The following is a 21,607-nucleotide window of genomic DNA, read 5'->3' as shown; positions in this document are numbered from 1 at the left end:
CTTCTGTGCACTCTTTCATACATGTATGACCAGGGGTGCATATGTACCCAGGTCTGTGGTCTACTCTGTACTACATTCTTCCAGCAGATCTTTGAGTGTGTCTACCTCAGGTTCCTCTGTAGCAGCACACATGCTTCCCTTTCTGCCAGCAGTTACATCCACTCTCCTGAGCTAAAGTAGGCTTCTGTTGATGCACAGCAGCAGGAAGGTGTAAGTAGACACTCCCATGCACTTTCAAGGGTGCACTTTGTGCTCCAGCAGCACAGATGCAGTGGAACCATGGATGTGTACACACTTAGCAGCCACTGCTGCCAACCCACCAGCCACTCAAATTTCTGCCAACAAATCCAGTTCTGTATGTTTTTGCAAGCAAGTGTGTATTCTTTGTGTGCATTTCTGGGACTGTGTGGACATGCATTCATAGATTGGCTGGATGTGCAACCCAGCATTTGTAGTACTTGCACACCTTCCAGGTTGCAAAGACCCTTATGTGGGACATAAAAGTGGACCAACGTTCCTAATTAACATACGAGCTCAAGCTGTATAAAACAATGTAATATCCTTGTCTTAAGTGTCATAGAATCATAGAAAATTAGGGTTATAAGAGACCTCAGGAGGTCATGTAGTCCAACCCCCTCCTCAAACCAAGACCATCCCCAGCTAAATCATTCCAGCCAGGGAATGATCATTTGTCAAGTCAGGTCACAATTCCAGATCATTTGTCAAGCCAGGCCTTAACCTCCAAGGATGGAAATTCCAACACCTCTCTAGGTAACCCATCCCAGTGCTATACCACCCTCCTAGTGAGAAGGTTTTTCCTAATATCTAACCTAAACTTCCCTTGCTACAACTTGAGACCATTGCTCCTTGTTCTGTCATCTGCCACCACTGAAAACGGTCTAGCTCCATCCTCTTTGGAACCACCCTTCAGATAGTTAAAGACTGCTATTGAATCCCTCCCATAGTTTTCTCTTCTGCAAGCTAAATAAATCCAGATCCCTCCACCTCTCTTCATAAGTCATGTGCTCCAGTCCCCTAGCCATTTTTGTTTCTCTCCACTGGACTCTCCCCAACTTGTCCACATCCTTTCTGTAGTGGGGGGCCCAAAACTGGACACGCTATTCCAGATGTGGCCTCACCAGTACAGAATAGAGCAGAATAATTACTTCCCTGAATCTGATAGCAATGCTCCTACTAATGCAGCCCAGTATGCTGTTCTTCTTGGCAACAAGGGCATGCTGCTGACTCATATCAATCTTATTGTCCCCCATAATCCCCAGGTCCTTTTCTGCAGAGCTGCTGCTTAGCCAGTCAGTCCCCAGCCTGTACTGGTGCATGGGATTGTTCTGTCCTAAGTGCAGGGCTTTGCACTTGTCCTTATTGAACCTCATGAGATTTCTTTTGGTCTAATCCTCCAATTTGTCTAGGTCACTCTGAATCCTAGCCCTACTCTCCAGTGTATCTACTACTCCATCCAGCTTGGTGTCATCAGAAAACTTGCTGATGGTGCAATCCATCCCATCTTCCAGATCATTAATGAAGATATCGAACAAAGCCGGGCCCAGGACCGACCCCTGGGGCACTCCACTTGATACTGGCTGCCATACTGGAGCTCTGAGCAATCATACATAAGGTGCAAGTCCTCCGTCTCTTTTCCCCTCCCTGTCCTTCCTGAACAGTTTGTGCCCATCCACGACAGTGCTCCAGTCATGTGAGCTCCCACCAAGACTCTGTTATTCCAATCATGTCATAGTTCTTTGACTGTGCAGACTTCCAGTTCTTCCTGCTTGTTTCCCAGGCTCCGTGTATTTGTGTGCAGGCACCTAAAGTAACCAGTCAATTGCCCTGCTTTCTCAGGAATGAGGCCTCCCCTGCTGCCTTCTCCTGCTTCTGCTTCCTCCAGATCCCCCACTTACCTCAGGGCTTTGTTCTCCATCCCCTGGCAAACCTAGTTAAAGCCCTCCTCTTCACTAGGTTAGTGAGCCTGTCTGCAAAAATGCTCTTCCTTCTCTTTGTCACATGGAACCTACCTCTTCCTAGTAAGCCTTCTTCTTGGAACATCCCATGGTCAAAGATGCCGAATCCCTGCTGGCAACCCCACCTGCGCAGCTATGTATTGATCTGCAGGATCCATCCACTCCTGCCAGGGCCCTTCCCCTTGACCAGAAGGATTGAGAAGAACACGACCTGTGCCCCTGTCCCCTTCACCCTTGCAGCCAGAGCCCTGTAGTCACTCTTGATCTGCTCAGGGTTACCCCTGGAAGTATCATCGGTGCCCACATGTATGAGCAACATGGGGTAGTAGTCAGATGGTTGGATAAGTCTCAGTAATCCTTGTGACATCTCCAATCTGTGCTCCAGGTACGTAGCAGACCTCCTGGGACAACAGGTCAGGCTGGCAGATGGATCCCTTCATCCCGCACAGAAGGGAGTCTCCAACCAAGAATCAGAACAAGACAAGTACAGGAACAAGATTTTCTGTGCTCCTGGGTTTGTGATGGGTGCTGCTGGGTGTGCTGTTCCTGGGCTGACTTACCTCCAGAAGAGAAAGCTCATCAGACTTGGATAAGAGGAAAGTAAGTATGCAAAATGCAGATCATTAGCAATCAGACCCCTTGAAAATCACAATGCTGATTTTGAAAATCATGATATTTAATTATAACAGCCTGGGTTCTCTACTTTTGTCTCATGGCCCTAGAGTCTTTAAGAAGCTGTTAGGTTATATCTGTGGAGTAAAAGCTCAGAAGTGTAAGAGGTAAAGACTTCAGTCATTGAATGCTGAGATGCTCCTTTATTTATGTGTCTGCAGGAGTTGTGGTTTCACGAGAAACATAAGATTCATAATAAAATCATAAGAGCTGCCAGCACAGCTACTGCGAACCTTTCAACATTACAGTGACCTGTCGCGCACAGTCCCAGTTTACTAGAAGAGCATAGAATGAAACTCTAAGGATGTGACCAGCCTGGCTTTCAGCTATGAAGGTGAGTTCAGAGGACAGGGCAGGCTCCCTGGTTTGCAGGTTTTGGAGATGGTCTTAGAGATATTGGGTGAGTTGTATCTAGTTCAGGAGCCCAGGCCTGATCAGATGACTCGGGTGATCCCTTTATTCAACAAGCAACTTTTTTCCAGAGACAATCAAGTGATTGCCTTCTGTGTCTGCCAGGAGACATCCTTCTGTTCCAAGCAACTTTAAGCATCTTCTGGCAATATCTACCCTGCCTTTTAGTTGACAGAACTGACACGGATTAATTTCCTTTGCTCCCTATTGAAACCCACAGGAGACAAGTCACATGTTAGACAGACAGCTGCATGGGACTGTGCACCAAAAGTCTGTGCTCGGTTAAACCAGTAAGTATTATGACTGCAAACAAGTTGCTCTAGATTTACACCAGTGTCACAGAGCAGGATGTGACCCTGTGAATACTGGGTAGCCCTGGTGCTCTTTGTAAAGAGTCCTTCGCTTTTTTTTTTCCTCGGACTTACTCATCTCTCTATATACCTTAGTGTCTACCATAGGACTCCTCTCTCAGCTCACACTTTTTATTGGAGCTGAGCAGAAAAAGGCTGACCATCTCCAAAATCTGAAATGTTTACAACTTCATTTGGTTTCAATTGGGGGAAAAAAAGACATTCAAAATTCCTTATTGAAAAGAACAAAGTCCTGGCTGTGGGCCAGTTCACTGAAGCCACAGGTCCTGAAAACCCTGAGGTCCCTGGCCCCAGACACAGTGGGTGAGTCTATACATCACCCTATGGCAACATATCAATTGTGTCTACACATGATCAGCTACATCGCCATAGTGGCGCACTCCTCAGGTATAGTGCGCCGTTACAGCAATGTAGCGGCAAAATGTATCCGTGCGCGCAGCACAGTAACCACCCATACTGCACCATGCTTTTAGTACTTCCAAAAGGAAGTATAAAAGCACGGCACCGTAGCATTATCGCTATATGGCAACGTGTAGACCAGGGGCGGGCAATTATTTTGGACAGAGGGCCGCTTACTGAGTTTCAGCAAGCCATCGAGGTCCACATGACAGGCAGCCCAGGGCAGATTAATATCAATTTTCTAAATGTTTTAGGGGTCCCCCAGGCCAGATAGGATGGCCCAGCAGGCCACATCCGGCCCCCAGGCCGCATTTTGCCCACCCCTGGTGTAGATGTACTTGGTGAGCTGTGTGTCTACACTAATACCCCACACCAAGCCATAAAACAACTTTGAAAGTCTGAACATGTAATTTTGATTTTGCTTTAAAACCTTTCTATGAAATTTTTCTTTAAGTTGCGTTTTGAAAGATGTATATAAGCTTTTGATAGTGTGATCTGTGTCTTGTTTAAAATGTTCAACAGAAGTTTTTAATTGGAAGTTTTTAATGCTATAAATGGTAGACTACAAATCTAAGGAGCCTTAATTCAAAAGGATTGTTTTTATCAAAAACCAGGACACAGCAGTCTGGCATAAGATATCACATGGACTAGGCATGGTTTTATCCTAAGCAACAGACTTCAAAACATATTTAGGTTTTAAAAAGAGGCTTAAATGTCTTAAAGAATGCTTTATTTAGGAACTAATAGGAATGGAGAGCATGTTCTCGGACCTCAAAGTAAGCTCTGAAAGTAAGTTCTCCTTTGCTCCCTTCCTGTACAAGAACAAGCCTGTAATTTAAACCTACTCAAAAGGTGCTAGATTTTTTCCTTTTACAAATAACATCTTCCATGAGCACTCTAAAAATCTTCATTCTTTAAAGTTTAAGAAAACCATTTACGGTTAGAAAATGTCCTACAGTTGGTTAGTTCTAGCTAAGTCATGTTTCCTAATGGTGTAAGTCTTTGTTTAGTAATTAAATGTTGATATAAGTTCCTTTTGTGATGTTGCAAATATTTTGTAGCTAAATCTCATCTAATAACTTCAATGTGGTATTGCAACGTGAATGCAAATATAATGCCATCACTTTTAAATGGTAGTGAGAGTGAATGCAAGGAATCCAAAAAACTGCAACAGGCATTTCAGTAGTCTGTGCTGTCCTTGATGAAGGTGGGCATGTGACTGTACAACAGGCAGTCTTTCCTTACCAAAGAGTGAATAAAGGGTTCCAAAAATGAGGTCTTCTTGCTCTGTTAAGGTGGAAATGAATGCTGAGGAGTTGGAGGCATTTCCCATCTGCAACACAGGATGCAAATATAAGTGAGACTGATTTTTGGTTAATTAAAGAATGTTCAACTTCCCAAGGGAGGACTGCTCTTGGAAGACGCATTTTTGGCCCAATGCCTCCCTCAGGCTGCGGCTAGAACAAAGCCAGCTGCCAGAACCGCACACACATCATTGGCGCTGTGAATAAAGGAAGCGACACAGTTAATACAGAATGTGGCAATGAGCTAACAGATTGTGCGCTGGGCTGATAATAGGATCAGGCTGGACTGCATAGCTGCTGGTAATCTCACTCAATTACAGTATGGTGTATTTAATTACAGATTACACTGATTAGCTGCATGGTAATGCTTTTTAAACCTTCCAGCTTGTGTACTTTACATGAGTAAAAGGCCACTTGCCGATCCAGCTGTCCCATGTTTCTCACTATGAATGACATCCTAGCCCCATTTGAGTTAAAGGTGGGGGCTGCATGGAGGATTTTGCTGACCATTCCCTTCTGCCTGTGGAAGATGCACGCTCACGGAGAGGGTGGGCTCACACCAGTTAAACCTAATTTCTGGGGACTGGGTTTTCAGTCAAGCTCAAGGCATCCGCATTCAGTTTGCATTTCCATCCTTCTGCCTGATTTGTGCTCATCAATAACCATTTGTGTACAAAAAACAATTGTAAGCACCTCTCCTGGGCCAGTCGGTTCCACTCACAGAAGCGGGCAGGCTGAAAACGTGTCCCTGATTTGCTGGCAAAAGTCAGACCAGTCAATGATTGCTTGTTGTAATAAATACAAATACCAATGCATGTCTTTGAAAGGGGAGGAGAAATATATCACCTCAAACCTGGGTAGAAGAAAACTCTGCTCTGCCTCCTTTGGCTCTTCACTCTCCTGTCCATTTATATTTCAGGAATTCCATAAGAAATCAAGCTATGCACTTGAGCAGTTTATTTGCTATTTAAATAAATTTTTCAGTTGATTTTACAGCTCTCCATCCTTTCTGAGAAAGATAAGCTGAAAAGGCAGCAGTTTTCCATATAAAACTCTTTCAGAAAGAGCAGCAAACCTAAAATTCTGTGCCTTCCCTCTCAAGACTATCTGTGAGCCCAGCTGCCCTTTGGGTTGACATGACTTCCACCTGCAAAAACAAATAAAAGTTGCAGGCAGCCAACTGCAGGCTCACTAAAGCTAGACTCATAGATTGGCATAAATCAGATGCATGACAGGCAGCGTTTGCATCCTGGGCAGCAGCGGTGGTGGGGCTGCCAGCAGCTGCTGCCAATCTTGCAGGCCCCTCTACATCAGCTCCCTGGGCTAGTGCCTCACTCACCCACCCCTAGTTATGCAACTGGTGCAAATGTTAAGCCCACACATTTTACAAGGACAAAATCATGCCTGCAAAGAGGACTGTGACCTGAAATTCTCCCCCAAACCAAAAACCATCCCTGCCCAAGGAGTTCACGATCTACATTGAAACCAAGGATTGGTGACTTGAATAAATGACTTCACTGGGATCAAAAGCTTTCACCCAAGATGCTTAAGGGGACTACTCAGAGGAAGAAGTTGGTTTAAGTTTTGATCCATATGGAGTCCTTCCACTGAGACTCCATCTCCAATGGGATATGGATCGCACCCTTTCAGAGGCATAGATGAGCAGAAGGGTTGTTCTCTTTAATTAAGTAAACTAACAGGTCCAAGTTTGTTGGCCTGCTGGAAGGAAGCGGGGGAAAAAAGACAATTTACATGGTGTTTCTCCTTACCCAGACATGCCCTTCAACCAACCAATCAATTCCTTATTCAATGTGAGAGTACCTCCTGGATCAAAAGGCCAAAAAGCCAACAGGCTGAAGGCAAATGAACAGCAGCTGGTCTTGAGTCCAAGTGATCACTACTATATAAAACGTCTTCTGTTGATGATATTGTTTGGTGAATGTCTTCTCAAGTACTTCCACGGTGAGCTCACTACAAGAACCAACCTGGAAAACAACTTTCTGTCCCATCCATGCTGCTGCTTGTTCGTGAACTCAGCTTATTTTTAAGCTGGGCCAGCTCCCCAGCTCCCTCTCAATCTGTTTAGCTTCATGCATATCCATGAAAGTAGGCTATTTCACACCAGCCAGAACCAACCTCTCCTCCAAATATTTTTACTCCAGAGGACAAGCTGGGTTCATTCTCTCTCCAGCAAACAGCTCTTATTTTTGCGTTCATTTGGGACAGTAACATGCCAATAAGTTATGTAAACCTTTTGCATCTTCATTCACCCCCACCCTTCCACAATCCCTCCCCGTGGCTCACAACCATTTTCTCCTCTTAAGCCCCTCTTAAAAACTCACTTTATTAAGTTAACCCTCTGGCATTGCCCTCCTGTCCTGCTTCCATCTGTTTCTGTCCCCAAATTACCTGCTGTATTACTAAATAAATGATGCTGTTTTAATCTCACACAATTCTCCCTGGTTTGTTTGTTTTTTAAAGAAACTGATTGGCCTCTGGTCACCCCGGTGAGTAGGAAAGAGAAGTGGGGACAGGCTGTGAGGTACAGAATGAGTGAACTCCCAAAGGTGCAGCTACCACGGCTAGCAGCTGTGGGTGCTCATCATCACCACTGAACACCCGGCTGCAGACCCCTGAGCATTTGCAGCTGCAGTGCTGCAATCACGGTGAGCCGGATTCTCAATGATCAGTGCAGATGAAGGGAAGCACTCCTGCTACATGCCTGCCCAACTGCATATAGGCGTGCCCCTAACTTAGCACATATGGGGCTCTATGTTTGTCTTCCAAGTGTTGGACAAAAAAACCAACACACGGGTTCAACAACAAGCAGGGCCAGACTGTGCCTGTCCTTTTCCAGAGATACATTATGAGGCAGGAAGAAGATGTAAGGGGTCCCCCCCACACATTTCATAGCGCATTACCCAGGCATAACTGCAGTGCCGTGATTGAGAGGAACTCCAGGAGCATACCCTCCTCCCTCCCTTACAAAGCATCCATGTAGTCCCACCTTCCCCTTCCTCCCCAGCCCTCACAGTACAACCAGCAGGCTGGGGCTGGTACTAAGCAGCCCTTCAAAATGTGCAAGCGCTGAGACATTCATGCATGCTATGAAGTTTGATGGGACATTCTGCCTCCCACTGCTGGGGCTGTAAGGGCAAGACTCCTCCTTGCCTCCCTGAAGCAGGGACACTGGACTCAAAAGTGGGATAGATAACGGCCAGTTAGACCCTGTAAAGGTTTTAAAAGCAGGAAGCATTTGCTAAAAACTGCTCTCACCAGGTTGGTCACACCACCAAGTTTGTAGCCAAGCTATCTGATTCAAGCTGCTAAAGAAACTACCCACGTGGCTTCAAATCTCACCGTCGACACAAGGGGTGTACACAACCCATAGGCACTCTGTCATGTAGTATTTCTTGTACGACATGCAGGCCCTGAAGTTCAAAGAGGCTAGAGAGCCAGCACAGTGTTTCCACAAAACATTTTTGGAGGCATGTGATGCTTTATGCCATTAAAAAACCTGCTGGAACCAACAGTGTATGGCTGCATCTCAAAGATACACTAAGTGCCAACACTGGTGCATCTGTCTCATGGTGTTTTCTTTTATAATGATGTCCTTTCCTATGCAAGTCATCCCATTGTTATACTGCAGTAACAGCAAATTCCCAGGCTACGGCAGACTGCTAGATTTTCTCTTTGTCACCTAAATTCCAGCTGTAGATGTGTATGAAAGGGGGAGTTGTGAAATGGCTACACAAAAAGTATCACAGCCACTCCTGCTATATGTAGCGGGACTTGGATTTTATAACCACAGTGTATTCATTGACTGGAATGGTCTACTTTATGTTATTGGACACCATTTTCGAAGTCTTGTGATGTCTTTTCTCCTTATAAACCAGGGGCAAGATCCTCACTGTTGCTGCACTGGAGTCAGTGTGACACCAAGTTGCCATCATCTGAAAACCTGAACTCAGTTCTTCATTCTGTGCTACAATGTGAAGCTCCTGAAACTCATCTGCATAACCCTTGAGAGCTCTTCTGATTTCCATTGCCAGGTAAAATATGAAACGGCACAAGAAGAACAAAGATACAGACACACCGTTTTTTGAGAAACTGCTGAATCCCATTCTGGAGGGGACACCCAGGAGATGCCATCGCTGAAAAGAATAGCGAATTGTCATCCCCTTCCAACATTGCATTGCTGTTTCTCATAGGTAATTTGTTTGTTTGTTTACTCCAGTAATTCCTCATTAAATTTTCTGCCAGGGTAGATAGCAAGAAACTAGCTTGCTAATGTCTGTATATTAAAAAAGAATTTAAAAAGTTATGTTCACTTTCTCAGGGTGCCCGACTAAATCACTGTGCTTTATTGGTCTAATTAGTTTCCTTGCTATTTCATGAAGCTGGGCCAAAGGTTCCTGGGTGCTTAGAAAGTTAATAGGGGGTAGTGGAGTGGAACATTTGAGGGCTTTCAGAATATTCACTTCTTCAACTGATAACAAATAAATGGAAAAATATTTTGCTCCATTTAAAAACAAAGAGGGGGAGAGAAAATAATGGGATAATTATATGTTTTAATAGCTGTTAGCCTGCTTCTGGGATATTTAATGCCTGCATTATTTCTCTTCTTTTTCTTCCACCTGAGCATCATGTGGGCAATTTAATAAGTAAGATGCAGGGCACTGAATAATAAAACAGCAGGCATTGCAAAAGGAACACAGGTGAAGGCACTGTGTAAGAATTGTCACCATGCTCTAAGGAAGACCGAGACCAACAGGACAGATGTCAATGGAGAGGACAGATCCCACTCAGTGATGAAGTGGGAAGACAGGTAGGGTGTGCTCAGTACCTGCTCTGAGGATCTGCTTGGTAAGTGGTTGTAGGAGCCATTCAGGATAGTAAGTTGTTGAAGATTGCTAGACCCAGGGAACAGCTACAATCATAATCTAAGAGCTGAGAAAGCAGGTGAGTGAGCCATTTTGACAGATGCTGCTACTCTAGATGCAGGAACAGTTTGTCCCTAATTTGGATACAGTCATGAAAGGGATTAACTATACAGACCTAGCCATGCACAGAGGAAGTGAGAGGAGCAGAGGTAGGCTAGCACTACCTTCTCTGCAGTTCCCACCAGTTTGGGAACAGTTTGCCTTGCCCACTAGCAGGAAGGTCTTTTCCAAGACATGAGCCACCAAATACAGTGTTTGAATACAGAGCTTGAGGCATGTGCAGGATCTGAATGCTTTAGTTAGGGGCCAAGTGATAACAATTTGGCTCCTTCTCTCTTTGGATCTTGAATGATTTAACAGGCCCTGAGGGGGTATAACCAGAAGGAACATGATGGTTGTGAGAAGGGAAAGATGTGGGTAGGATATCAAGAAGTTGACAGAGTGTATCAAGTGCAAGACTGTCTCTCATCAACAAGGGTGGAAGCCCCAGTATTTAGAATTTTAAAGCTAAAATGCACAAAGGGATCATTAACATGCTGTGGAGAAATATCCTACCCTGCTCTCAGAGACCTTAGCTGAATTTTTACCACCTCCAATTTCTGTGAATTACTGAGCGAGGGAAGTGTTATTCCCACCTCCTTTTTGCAGATGGAGAACCTGAGCAGTGAAGTGATTTGCCCAGGATTACTGAAGGAGTCAGTGTCAGCCTGGAGTTCAAGTTCTCAGGTTCCTGGCTCCCAGGCCTGTGCTTAGCCCACTAGACCACACAGTTAATCGCAAAATGTTATTGAATTACTAACAGACCTTTAACTGCAGCATCTCAATCAAGACATGAGACTACTTAGTGGATATCTAATGAGCTAATAGCTTTGGGGGATATAGTATTTCTTTCCATGAATACTGATGACTGGCTCTCACAAATGGAGCAACCACAAACTAGTATCTATACATAGGTAAAAATGCCAGACAGGCCTCCAAAAACAGCACTCAGACAGATGGAGCTAATTACTTCAAGTAGCAACTAAATTGGCTTTGAGTGTAAATGTATTTTAAGACACTAATTGGTGTTAAACTGCCAATACAGCCTGCCAATAGATCTTAATTCCCCAATTACTTCCTCCTGAGCACCGCTGTTCCCTGGACCAGGTTGGCCTGGTTCATGACACTCTCAAGACACTGGGTGGTTCTCTGCACAAGTCACTGGGTGTTGGTTTTGGGTAGCTTTACCTACCAGTGATTGAGGGGCATCCTGTAGGAACATTTCAAAGGTATTGCTGGTGGAAGTGAGGATTAAGGGGGAGCCAAGCTATATAAGTGCTTCAGTGATCATACTGCTCCCAATGGTTTGCTGTCCAAGCATCAGAGCGCAGCCTCAAGAGATTAGACGGGAGAAGCATCAAGTTAGTTGTTGTGAGTGCCCTTCTACACTGCTGGTTTAGGAATCTAGATCCCATCTACCAAGCAGCTGGACTCTCTAAGGAAACATGGGTTCATATCTTGGAGCCTTTCATCCCTCCGTGGCAGATAAATTGACCACACTGCAGGAATTACGTGGGGGCCATATGGTATTTGAAGGGCACCAATGTGCATTAAGTCGCTGAATCATGAAGACAGTTTCTAGCTCTACATTAGGCTGAGATTAAGGCTTAGAGTAGTGGTTCTCAACCTTTTCAGATGTGAGGAACCCCTCAAAAATGCCAGCAATTCTTCTGTTGCAAAGAACTCAAGAAAGACCATATATCAAAATATTTTGGATACTATGGATTTCTATTTGAAATCTCTGGGTTTATCTTCTGAATCATGTTGTCCCACATAACAGTGCACCCTACGCCACCCTTGAAAGGATCTCAAGGCTCACCAGGGTGCCATGGCTTAAATCTTGCACTGAGATCCAGCTTTCAAATTCAAATTTGAAGATTCAAATTTGCTTACAGGCTGTGCTTTGACTCATAGAAGGTCAAAAGCAGTGATGGATAAAGGGAAATTTTACCCCTCCGTTCCTTTTTGCTGAATACTCACCATGTTGGTTTTGATGCTGGGTTGCATTTATAGGTAGACCACAGGCAGAGAGGCCTCACCAGATTAACTGGCAAAATACCCATAGGTATCTAAAGCATGCAATCCCCATTCCCTGCATCTCAGGATTCCCTATAAAACTGGACTCCATAGGGTGCAGCTTTGCCAGGTTCCCTCCTCCTCCTTCTTGTGCAACAGACCCTAGCAGTTGTCTGCTCCCTGGTCACAGAGGAGGAAAACACCTTCAGCAGTGCCAAGGGGAAAACTGCAGAGGGAATCCCTGGGTTGCATGAACTAGTGTAGCCATCTGTAAGCCACCTGTCCCCCTCCAAGATGCAGAGCACCCATGTCAGTGGTGACGAAACCAGAACATAATCTTAAGGTGCTGCAAGTTACCCTGGGACTGCTTGGCCCCAAGGTAGCCTACAGAGTAAGGTAAAGACCTTTCTACCTCCACACCAGGTCCTGTACCGAGTGGAGCTCTGCTTCCTGCCATATTCCTGCTTCAACTGTAAATGTTAATAAAAGAAGCAAAAATTCTTTCCTCTTACCTTTCATCCAAAGCATTTCCAACCCAAATCCCCTATGGAGCTGCCATTTCTGCACAGAATACTGCTTAAGGTTAACGATTTCTAATGAACAAAGAAGAGCAGGGAACAGTCGAACTGAGCCACACAATTTTGGCCATCATACTTGGTCATGTTCCAAAGAACATGTACAACACAATCTAAAACATAGGGAGCAACAACAAGCCAGATTTTGGCTGCTTCTGCACACACAAGACAACTCTTGTGCTATTGGCAAGCCTTCAGTTCCTCAGGACCTACTTCATCCCCGCTTTTGGATCGGCAGCTCAGGTGTGAATGTGATCTTAAGTCGAAACTCCTTGATGTTCATCCTACTGAGAGTCTTGTAATCCTGTCACACGCACTTTCCTTCATTCCCCCTCCTTGACCTCCTTGATAGGGAGAAAGGAAGAGAATTGTGTGTTGTATTAAGGACTGTTGCATCTTCCTGAATGGGCTTGAGTGGTATGGTGTGTCTGATTAAAAGTTGTTCTTGGGCCACTTGTGATCATCTGTAAGATACGGGTCTTAGCTTATTTGTTCATGTTTCCCAGTACAAAAGAGCTCTCCAGTCAGATTACTCTATTTCTGCAAAATACCATCTGATTGTCTCGGAGAATTATTTTTAAAAAGCTTCAGTGGAACAAGATTTCCATTGTAAAAGGAAAAATAAATCACTACAGGAGGGTGAGGCTGTTTTAATGCTGTAATGGAAAGAGGCAGCCAGAAGCCAACATCAGTGTGGGTCTCCTGCTTTCCAGATCAGGGCCATGTCTGCTGGCACCAAAGATCTGTTAAATAAAGTGATCCTGGCTAAGTTCAGAGTCACACAAACGCTGCAGCTAGCTGATGCATGTCTGGTTTATGTTGAGACAAGCTTTTAATCCATCCTTAAGCTAGGCTTTGATTTTCTGCACCCAAAAACCTACATTTGTCAAGCAGGCAAAAATGCTGCCTGGCTGAACAGTTTGAGGTGACTATCTGTTTGTATGTACAATAAAGGTTCATGGTTGCTTTAAGATAGAAACACCAGTGTGCACATAACAAAGTGTAGATAATTAAGAGGAAGCCTGAGACAGAAGCAATGGACCATTGTAACATCCACTGCATTTTAGAGAGAAACTTTAGGCTTCTGCTAGTATTATCCAAGACTACTGTTCTAACTACAGTCAACTAGGCATTGATTTTTAGGACCATGAATATACAGCTGTGCATAGGAAAAGACACAAATTAATGTGATTATACATGCAGATTGCTAGCTAAACACCTACTTACCCATCTGCATGTGAAAAATAACCCTATTTTGTCACTAATTGCATATACAAAGCATACACGTGACCATGTACACTTTTTGACCTCCATTTACATATGCAGTTTTGACACTCAGGCTTAAAATCTCAGTCTGTGTAGTAAAAATATACAGTAGTATATCCGACAGTACTAAAAATATACAGGAAAAAAACTGAAGTTAAAATCTGCACCTTGGAGATTTTCCACTATAAAGAACACAGAGCTGATATCAGAGAAGCAACCCAAATACCCATTAGTTTTTACTTACTGATAAGGAAATTGCTTTTCAGTTTCATGGGCTCATAGCTAATATTATCCAGTTTTTCTTGTCTCTTTCTGTTTTATAGGTGTTGTTCAGTTTGCTTTGCAGTGGTTATTTTGGCATTATATTAAGTCTTGCTCCAGCCTCCTATATTTGAATAGCCTAATTTACAGGGTGATTTAGCTGCATTGATTTTTAGACCAGTTGTAATTTTCAAATGTTTGTTTTATCCCATTTTCAGACCCCCGCCCCCCCCCCCACCTGCTTTGCTGGGGCTTTTCTAACTGTTTGTAATGCAGAAGAAAATGTGTCTGTCACCACTGTCTCAACAACAGCAGAATACATTCATAAGAAGGTTATTGTAAGTCTATGCAGCCTCCGCCCACTCACTTCAGCTTTATAGCTTTGCAGGAAGAAAGGGAACTCCTCAGCTCTCCTTTGGTAATTTTAATGTAATATAATTACCAGGGTAAAGTAAGAGTCCAACTTGTGGAACAAGGTGCAAAAACCTGCCAAGAGCTAAATTCACTAAATTGAAGAACAGGATTGAGATGTGATAATTTCCTATGTCAACTTCATGGGACTTCACATTCATCTTTACCTTGGCAAATCTATTTGAGGATTCATGGCACTCAGGAGAGGTCCCAGAAGACTGGAAGAGGGCCAGTGTGGTGCCTATCTTCAAGAAAGGAAGATCCAGGGAATTACAGGCCAATCAGTTTGACCTCAACCCCTGGAAAAATCCTGGGGGAAAAAAAAATCAAAGAATCTATTATTGCTAGGCTAACTGGAGGCAGTATTCTAAAGGACAGCCAACACGGCTTCATTGTGGACAGGGCATGCCTGACCAACCCCATTTCCTTCTACGATCAGGTAACTTGCCACCTAGATAAGGGAAATGAAGTTGAAGTCATATACTTGGATTTCAAAAAGGCTTTTGACTTAGTCTCCCACAATGTCCTCATGGTAAAATTGGGAAACTGCAGCCTCAACTACTTTTACGATCCGGTGGCTAGGTAACTGGCTCCGAGACAGGACCAGTAGCATCCTTCATGATTCAGTACTCAGACCAGTGCTTTTCAGCATGTTCAATTATTTGGATTAGCGTACTGGCAAAGTTTGTGGATGACACCAAATTATGGGGGAGTGTGGTCATGCTGGAGGACAGGCTGGCAATACAGGCTGACCTGGACAGACTTGCAAGGTGAGCAGATCAAAATGTGACGTTTTTTAAAACAGAGAAATCCAAAGTGTTCCCTCTGGGGAGAAATAATCTGCAACACACTTACAGGCTCGGCTGTGCTACACTTGCCAGCACCACAACTGAAAGAGACCCGGGGGTCATCGTGATAGACCACAATGAACATGAGCCACCAATGCGATGCCGTAGCTGGCAGAGCTAATCAAACACTGGTATGCATCTACCAGTGCATCTCGAGCAAGACTAAGGATGTCATCCTCCTGCTCTGCTCGGTCTTGGTGAGGCCACAGTTGGAGTACTGTGTCCAGTTCAGGGCACTGCACTTCAGGAAGGATGTGGAGGAGCTTGAGGGAGTCCAAAGGAGGGCCACACACATGATTAAGAGGTCTAGACACCAGGTCATACGAGGAGAGGCTGAAAGACTTGGGACTGTTCAGCCTGGAGAAAAGAAGATTTAGCAGGGACTTGGTGGCAGCCTGTAAGTATATTAGGGGCGTACAACAGGGAGCATCTGTTCACCAAGGCCCCCCAGGGGAAGACAAGAAACAATGGACACAAACTGCTTGAAGATCATTTCAGATTGGACATAAGGAGAAACTTCTTTAGGATTCAAGTGCCTACAGTCTGGAACAGGCTCCCCCAGGGGTGGTACAATCACCTGCCCTGGAGATCTTTAAAAAATGACTGGATGCACACCTTGCAGCGGTCATCTGACCCCAGCAGTCTTTCCTTCTCAAGTGCAGGGAGGCTGGACCCAGTGATCTCGTGAGGTCCCTTCCAGCCCCTAGCATCTATGAATCTATTAACACACACTAAATCACTGAGGAAACTAATGTGCTGCCCACTTTCCACATGCACACCATGCTAAGTGCGTCTTGGAGAACCTAGTTTGCCCAGCTCGAAGCCTTTGGCTCTCAGATGTATACTGAGGTTGACTGTCCCCTCTCTGAGCCCTCTGAATACTTGATGGATCCTAGCAAGCTTCCCCACTCCAGAAAGATGAGAATGCCCTGTGGCTTTCTAACCCTAAAGGCTTTTTAGCCCTTTGCAGGGTTTAAAACCTCCTGAGAATCGAATGGGTGGAAATATTTATTTGAAGCCTATATCCCCCAGCATGAGTTCTAGTGAAAAAGCACACAGCATAGAGAAAGAGACTGGGTACAATGGTGGCTTTAAACTGGGCTTATGCACCCATGATCCTGGACCGGGCTGGGCCAAGCTGAAGTAGACCTGGCTTCCAGCATAAGTTAAAGCAACTAAAAACCACTCAGGCAGCCAGTTGCCACAGGGACCCATACCTCAGCCATGCCCCCTTCACTTTACCATGTGCCCTTTGTTGGCCACTGGAAAGGGCCTAGGAGAGTTGGCAAAACTTGTTTAGCACCACGAGGCCAATCCTCCTCTTAGCTATACCTGTGTACTCCTCCATGAATGGAGTGGCAGCAGCCCAACACAAGGGAATATAGCTCATTGTATTTAACCTGCATTCACAGCTCTGTTGTTTTTAAAAATGAAATTTCATTTTAACACAGACATGGTATTGACTTTGAGACGTGAGCTACTTGCAAACACAGCAACTGCTTTTGCACCGTTTCCTTCACTTAAGAGATTCAATTTCAGCTGAATTTTGCCTTTTATTGAGTGTCCTCTTGGTTTGTTTTTCACGGAGTTTCCATAAAGAAGCAATGAAACCATGAGGATGAATATAGGACAGCCCCCTCTGCTGAGGAAGGGAAATGTTTCCCAAGTTTTTTCCCCTCTGCTCTGTGTAGATCCCAAACATGCACAACAGATCTGTGTAAAGAACTGTTAAACCAATAGGGTTTGCACTCAATTTGTTTCTTTGTGATAGAGGGGAAAAAAGCTTTTTAAAAAATATTATCTATTTTTTCCTTGGGGGAAAAAGGATGCAAAAGGCTTCTCCACAAAAAAAAAACAAAACAAAAAAACTTTCCCCATCATAAAAGGGCAGACACCCTCCCTTTTCTGCTCACATTTAATGAGTTTCTGCAATGCAGGAGTTTCTCTACAGCACAACTGGGCTCTCCTCCTTACCTGAGCACATAGAAAGGAGCACAAGAAGCAGGATGGGAAGGTGCTTTCATCATTGCCAGAGCAAAAAAGCTGCTTCACAGTGTTTAATTTCACAGCTAACAAAAATCCAATTTTGTATGATGAATGTCCCCAAGAGCTCACCTCTTACTACTCTTTTGCATTTAAGCATTTTAACTAATGCTAAGGTTAAAGTTATTAGACAACCACCAAGTTATTAGATCCAAAGTGCCAGTGTGGAGAAATAAGAAAAGTAATGATGGGGCGGAGGGGGGGGAAGCTGTATTATTTTGACTAATTACATATTAATCGTTTTAAATCTTATTTTAAATTTCTCTTCAGAATTTTTTGAGAATCTGATGTGGGGTACATGCCCCCCCTTCCTCAAGAACATAACAGAAAACGTCTAGAACATCTAAACCCAAAATTGAAACTGGTGCATTTATGCACTGGGGTGAATGACTACATAAATAAGCAGTTAGACGTGTAATTGGCCACTCATTACATTACACCACTTGTTCAGACAAATGCATATTCTGTTTCGTTGGTGCAATTGTGCATGTACAGTTGGGAACATCTGGTCTTGTTTATAGCCTTCAGTTAGCATGGCTTAACTCCCGACCAAAGCAACCTTCAAGCACCCAATAAACGTATGTTCTTTCCAGAATCTGAAAAAAACACACAACTTTTGGTGAGCCCTAGCAAAAAAGATACCAGAGTAGCATACTGCTAGGGAAGAGCCAGTTGGACCACTACTGTTTCACCAGGCCAACTAGGAAGTTTGATGAGAAAAAACAGGATGCTGTTGACGCATTTCCAAATCCCCGCTGCATAAGACTGAACCATGGTGGACTGAGCTAATGCCACAGGATGAAGTTTGGTGCAGGCGACAATGAATCTAGCAGACAAGGAGGTTGCTACAGTACTTGGCACCTGCAGCCTCCCTTGTCCCAAGGTGAGGATGAAGGCATGGCACTGGAGCGCTCCGGGGAATTCAGAACCCCCCCTGGAGTGAATGCCTCTGGAGATTGAGGAGCTTCAGCAGCACAGGGAGTATAATTTATACCTCCTTGTACCAGCTCCAGTGAATCTGTCCCATAGAGCCCTTATGTAGCTTCATTAACCTAATTGGAAACCACCTTTATTTAGTGCTATGCAAGTCATTTCTGAGCCTCTAATTATGCACGATTCTCCTTTGAGGCCATATTTCATTCTTCCTTGGGAGTGCTGGAATGGGAGACATGCCGTCTCCAGCACGTAACTGCATGGCTGAAACTCTCCTATGGGGTGCACAAGAATTAAGAAAATTCCAGTGAAGAGCTTATTGAAGTAGGCATTATGGAGCCTATTGAAATATGAAGTGAAAAAGGAGGGAACTTCATTATAGCTCTGAAACAGAAACAAAACCTGGTAAAACAGCAAAAAAAGGTCAGATCAGCTGTGGAAGTGAGCTGTTTTCTTAGCATGCACAAGGAATAAGAACTTGGCAAAGTTTGCAAGACTTCATTATTTCCTTCAGTTATAAGCAGAAACCTGTCAGTGATCCATCCTCTAATACATTAAGGTGCAGGTGTCATCATATGAAATCAGGATGTCAAGAAAATAATCCATGAGATGTGCTTCTATTTCTAATATATTAGGTAGAATACAGCCTGTTTTTATTGGAGTGCTTGAGCCATTTGTAAACATACTTTTATCAATTCCTCTATTACAATGAGGAATGTATATGTATTACATTGATAGATGTGCTGAGATCATTGACACTAAGCTAGGCTGACTGCAAATCATTGTGGAGAAATGTGGAGATTTGTCAGGTTTGCGTCTCAAGATAGTCAAGACGACACTAAATCCTGTCTACTTACCTTGCTGGTGAGCCTGGGCAAAGTAAATTAGAATCAGTGAGGATATCATCATAAAAAAAAATCCATATCTTTCATACGCTGTTTTCTTTCTGGGTTCAGGAAATCTCTCCCCATAACAGATAAATCAGAAAGGAGTTAATTTGTTTTATCTCATTAAGTAGATGGGATCAGACGGCTGTAGAGGGATTTATCCCGGGTTCTACAGACCTTTTCCTCTCATCTAGGGGTCCAAATCTGGCCTGAGGATGTACTGAACAAAAGTCATTACTGTCTTGTGACTGTGTGAAAGGAGGTAGTGGGTTTCCATCCCCTTCCTATGCATATGTTAACATGAAAAAAAAAAAATCAACCCCAGCACCAGTTACATTGCTGGAAATCTAAGGAAAAGATGAACACAGCAAGCATCTCTCCCTAGAGGTACTCCACCAGGTAAGGGCTGAAAATATGGGAGCAAGGCGGTAAAAGGGAAGCTTACACACCTTTTGCTCTGTAGTAGAGAAAAAGACTTCAAGCTGCGGGAGTGTCCATCACAAATGCTAAATGCACTTTTTTTTTTTGACAGCAGTGACTGCTGCAGTTTTGTCCCTCCTCAAAATGAAAAAAAAAAAAATGATAAACTCTACTTGAGCAACCATAAATGTCCTGTAAGGGAGGGGAAGGAGAATCCCCTCCACCTGTCCTAGCTGACTGCTTAGCCATACTCTTCAGGGGCCCAAAGCTGCGGCTGAATTCGATTTAAGCTCCATTGCTCAAGGTCTCTTCTGATAAGAGGAGGGCTGTAAAAGCTCCTTTCTGCTCAGTTTAATCAGATTTCAAAATGAGATGAAGTTTTCCTAGCAGCTGCAGCAGCAGTACCAGAAACCCCTGCGTCCCACATTACAGACCCTTTCATTGCCTTCAGAAGAGCAACAACTCACTGACCCCAAATCATATCCAAGACAGAAACACAGACAACGGCTGGACTGGAATTCAGAGCTTGCCCTGCGGCACCCTCTTTGTCCATTCCCATACCCCTGGTTTAATTGTGAATTACTGTCAGGTCTGAGCTAGTCCTCTCTGCACTTTCCCAGTCTCTTCCCCGTTCCAGCTGGCCCACAGCTTCTCCTGCTGGGGGTCGGGAACCCGCTGGATCCGAGCCCCTACAGACCTCCAGTTCAACCTGCCCCACCAAACAGCAGCAACTGATCTGCGCGGTTCCCAGCGCATGGGAAAGCAACCAGATAGCACAGGAGCCAAAGCGCCAGGAAACCTGTCCACATGCTTAATAAATACGGCAAATCAGAGAAATGCAGAGAAGGACGATATCTTCCCAAATGCCACCCCCCCCCTCCAGCTGGGGGACGAATGAGCATTTAGTGAAGAGAACCGGGGTGGTAAGGGGGCGGGGGGTCCCCACCACTGTGAGCTCTTCAGACAAGACTGGTTTCCTATCTTGGGGCTCCCCCACAAAGGAATAGGGCCAGGCTGGTCTCCAAAGCTACAGGACCCCTGCAGCCTCCGCCCCCACCTCCCTGCCCAGGGGTCCCAAACACACACAGCCCCTGCCCCTGCCCCAGGCACCCTCGCCTGCAGGGGGCTTCCCTGCCCTTACACACCCAGGCTCTGTGCGTGTCGGGGGGGGGGGCACTCATCTCTGGCACACACAGCTTCACATGAGGGGGCCCTCACACGCTTGCAGCCTCATTGCTGGGGGGCTCGCACAGACACAGGCCACGGCTGAACACTCGCCCCCACTCCCCGCCCCGGACAGCCTGAGCTGGGGCTGGGGGCTGCCTCGCATCCTGGGGCAGAGAAGTGCTGGGGTGGCACCCACAGGGCCCTTGAGTCATGCGTGTGCGCGCATACGCCTGTATGTGAGGGCGGGTGTGCATGCGTGTGCATATATGCATGTGCATGCATATGTGAACGCAGGTGCATGTGCATTTGTGCGGGTGGGTGCACGCGTGTGCGGGTGGGTGCGTGTGCACATGTGCAGGCAGGTGCGTGTGCACCGGTGCAGGTGGGTGCCTGTGCGCGTGCCGCCGTGTGTGCGCACCTGTGGCGCAGCCCCGCGCCGCCCCGTACCTTTCCCGCGCGCCCTCCGCGCCCTCAGCCGGGCCGCCCCGTGCTCCGCAGCCGCCAAGTCGCGCCCGGCCCCGCGGCGCCCATGGCAGCGCGCAGCGCCCGGCGGCTCCGCGCGGCGCCCGCGAGCCTCTGCTCCGCCGCCGCCGGGGAGCCCCGGCCAGTGCGGCTCGGGCGGCTCGGCAGGGGGAGGAGAGAGGGGAGGAGAGAAGCGAGGGGGC

At 45.4% G+C, this 21,607-nt stretch overlaps 1 protein-coding gene across 1 annotated transcript in view; it reads right to left on the bottom strand.

Annotated features, from left to right (window-relative positions):
- The window catches only part of LOC102567150 (opsin-5-like), a 43,260-nt gene extending 21,788 nt beyond the window's left edge, over positions 1–21,472 (bottom strand). Inside the window, exons 1-2 of the mRNA XM_059733158.1 lie at positions 21,390–21,472; positions 5,075–5,162 (exon numbers count right to left, since the gene is read on the bottom strand). Of these exons, the coding sequence (XP_059589141.1) occupies positions 5,075–5,162 (88 nt within the window). The 5' untranslated portion in view covers positions 21,390–21,472. The remainder of the gene's footprint in view (positions 1–5,074; positions 5,163–21,389) is intronic.
- Between the last annotated feature and the right edge of the window lie 135 nt (positions 21,473–21,607).

This window comes from Alligator mississippiensis, chromosome 9, assembly GCF_030867095.1.
Source record: "Alligator mississippiensis isolate rAllMis1 chromosome 9, rAllMis1, whole genome shotgun sequence".
Classification (NCBI taxonomy): Eukaryota; Metazoa; Chordata; order Crocodylia; family Alligatoridae; genus Alligator; species Alligator mississippiensis.
This window is presented reverse-complemented; position numbering and strand designations above follow the sequence as displayed.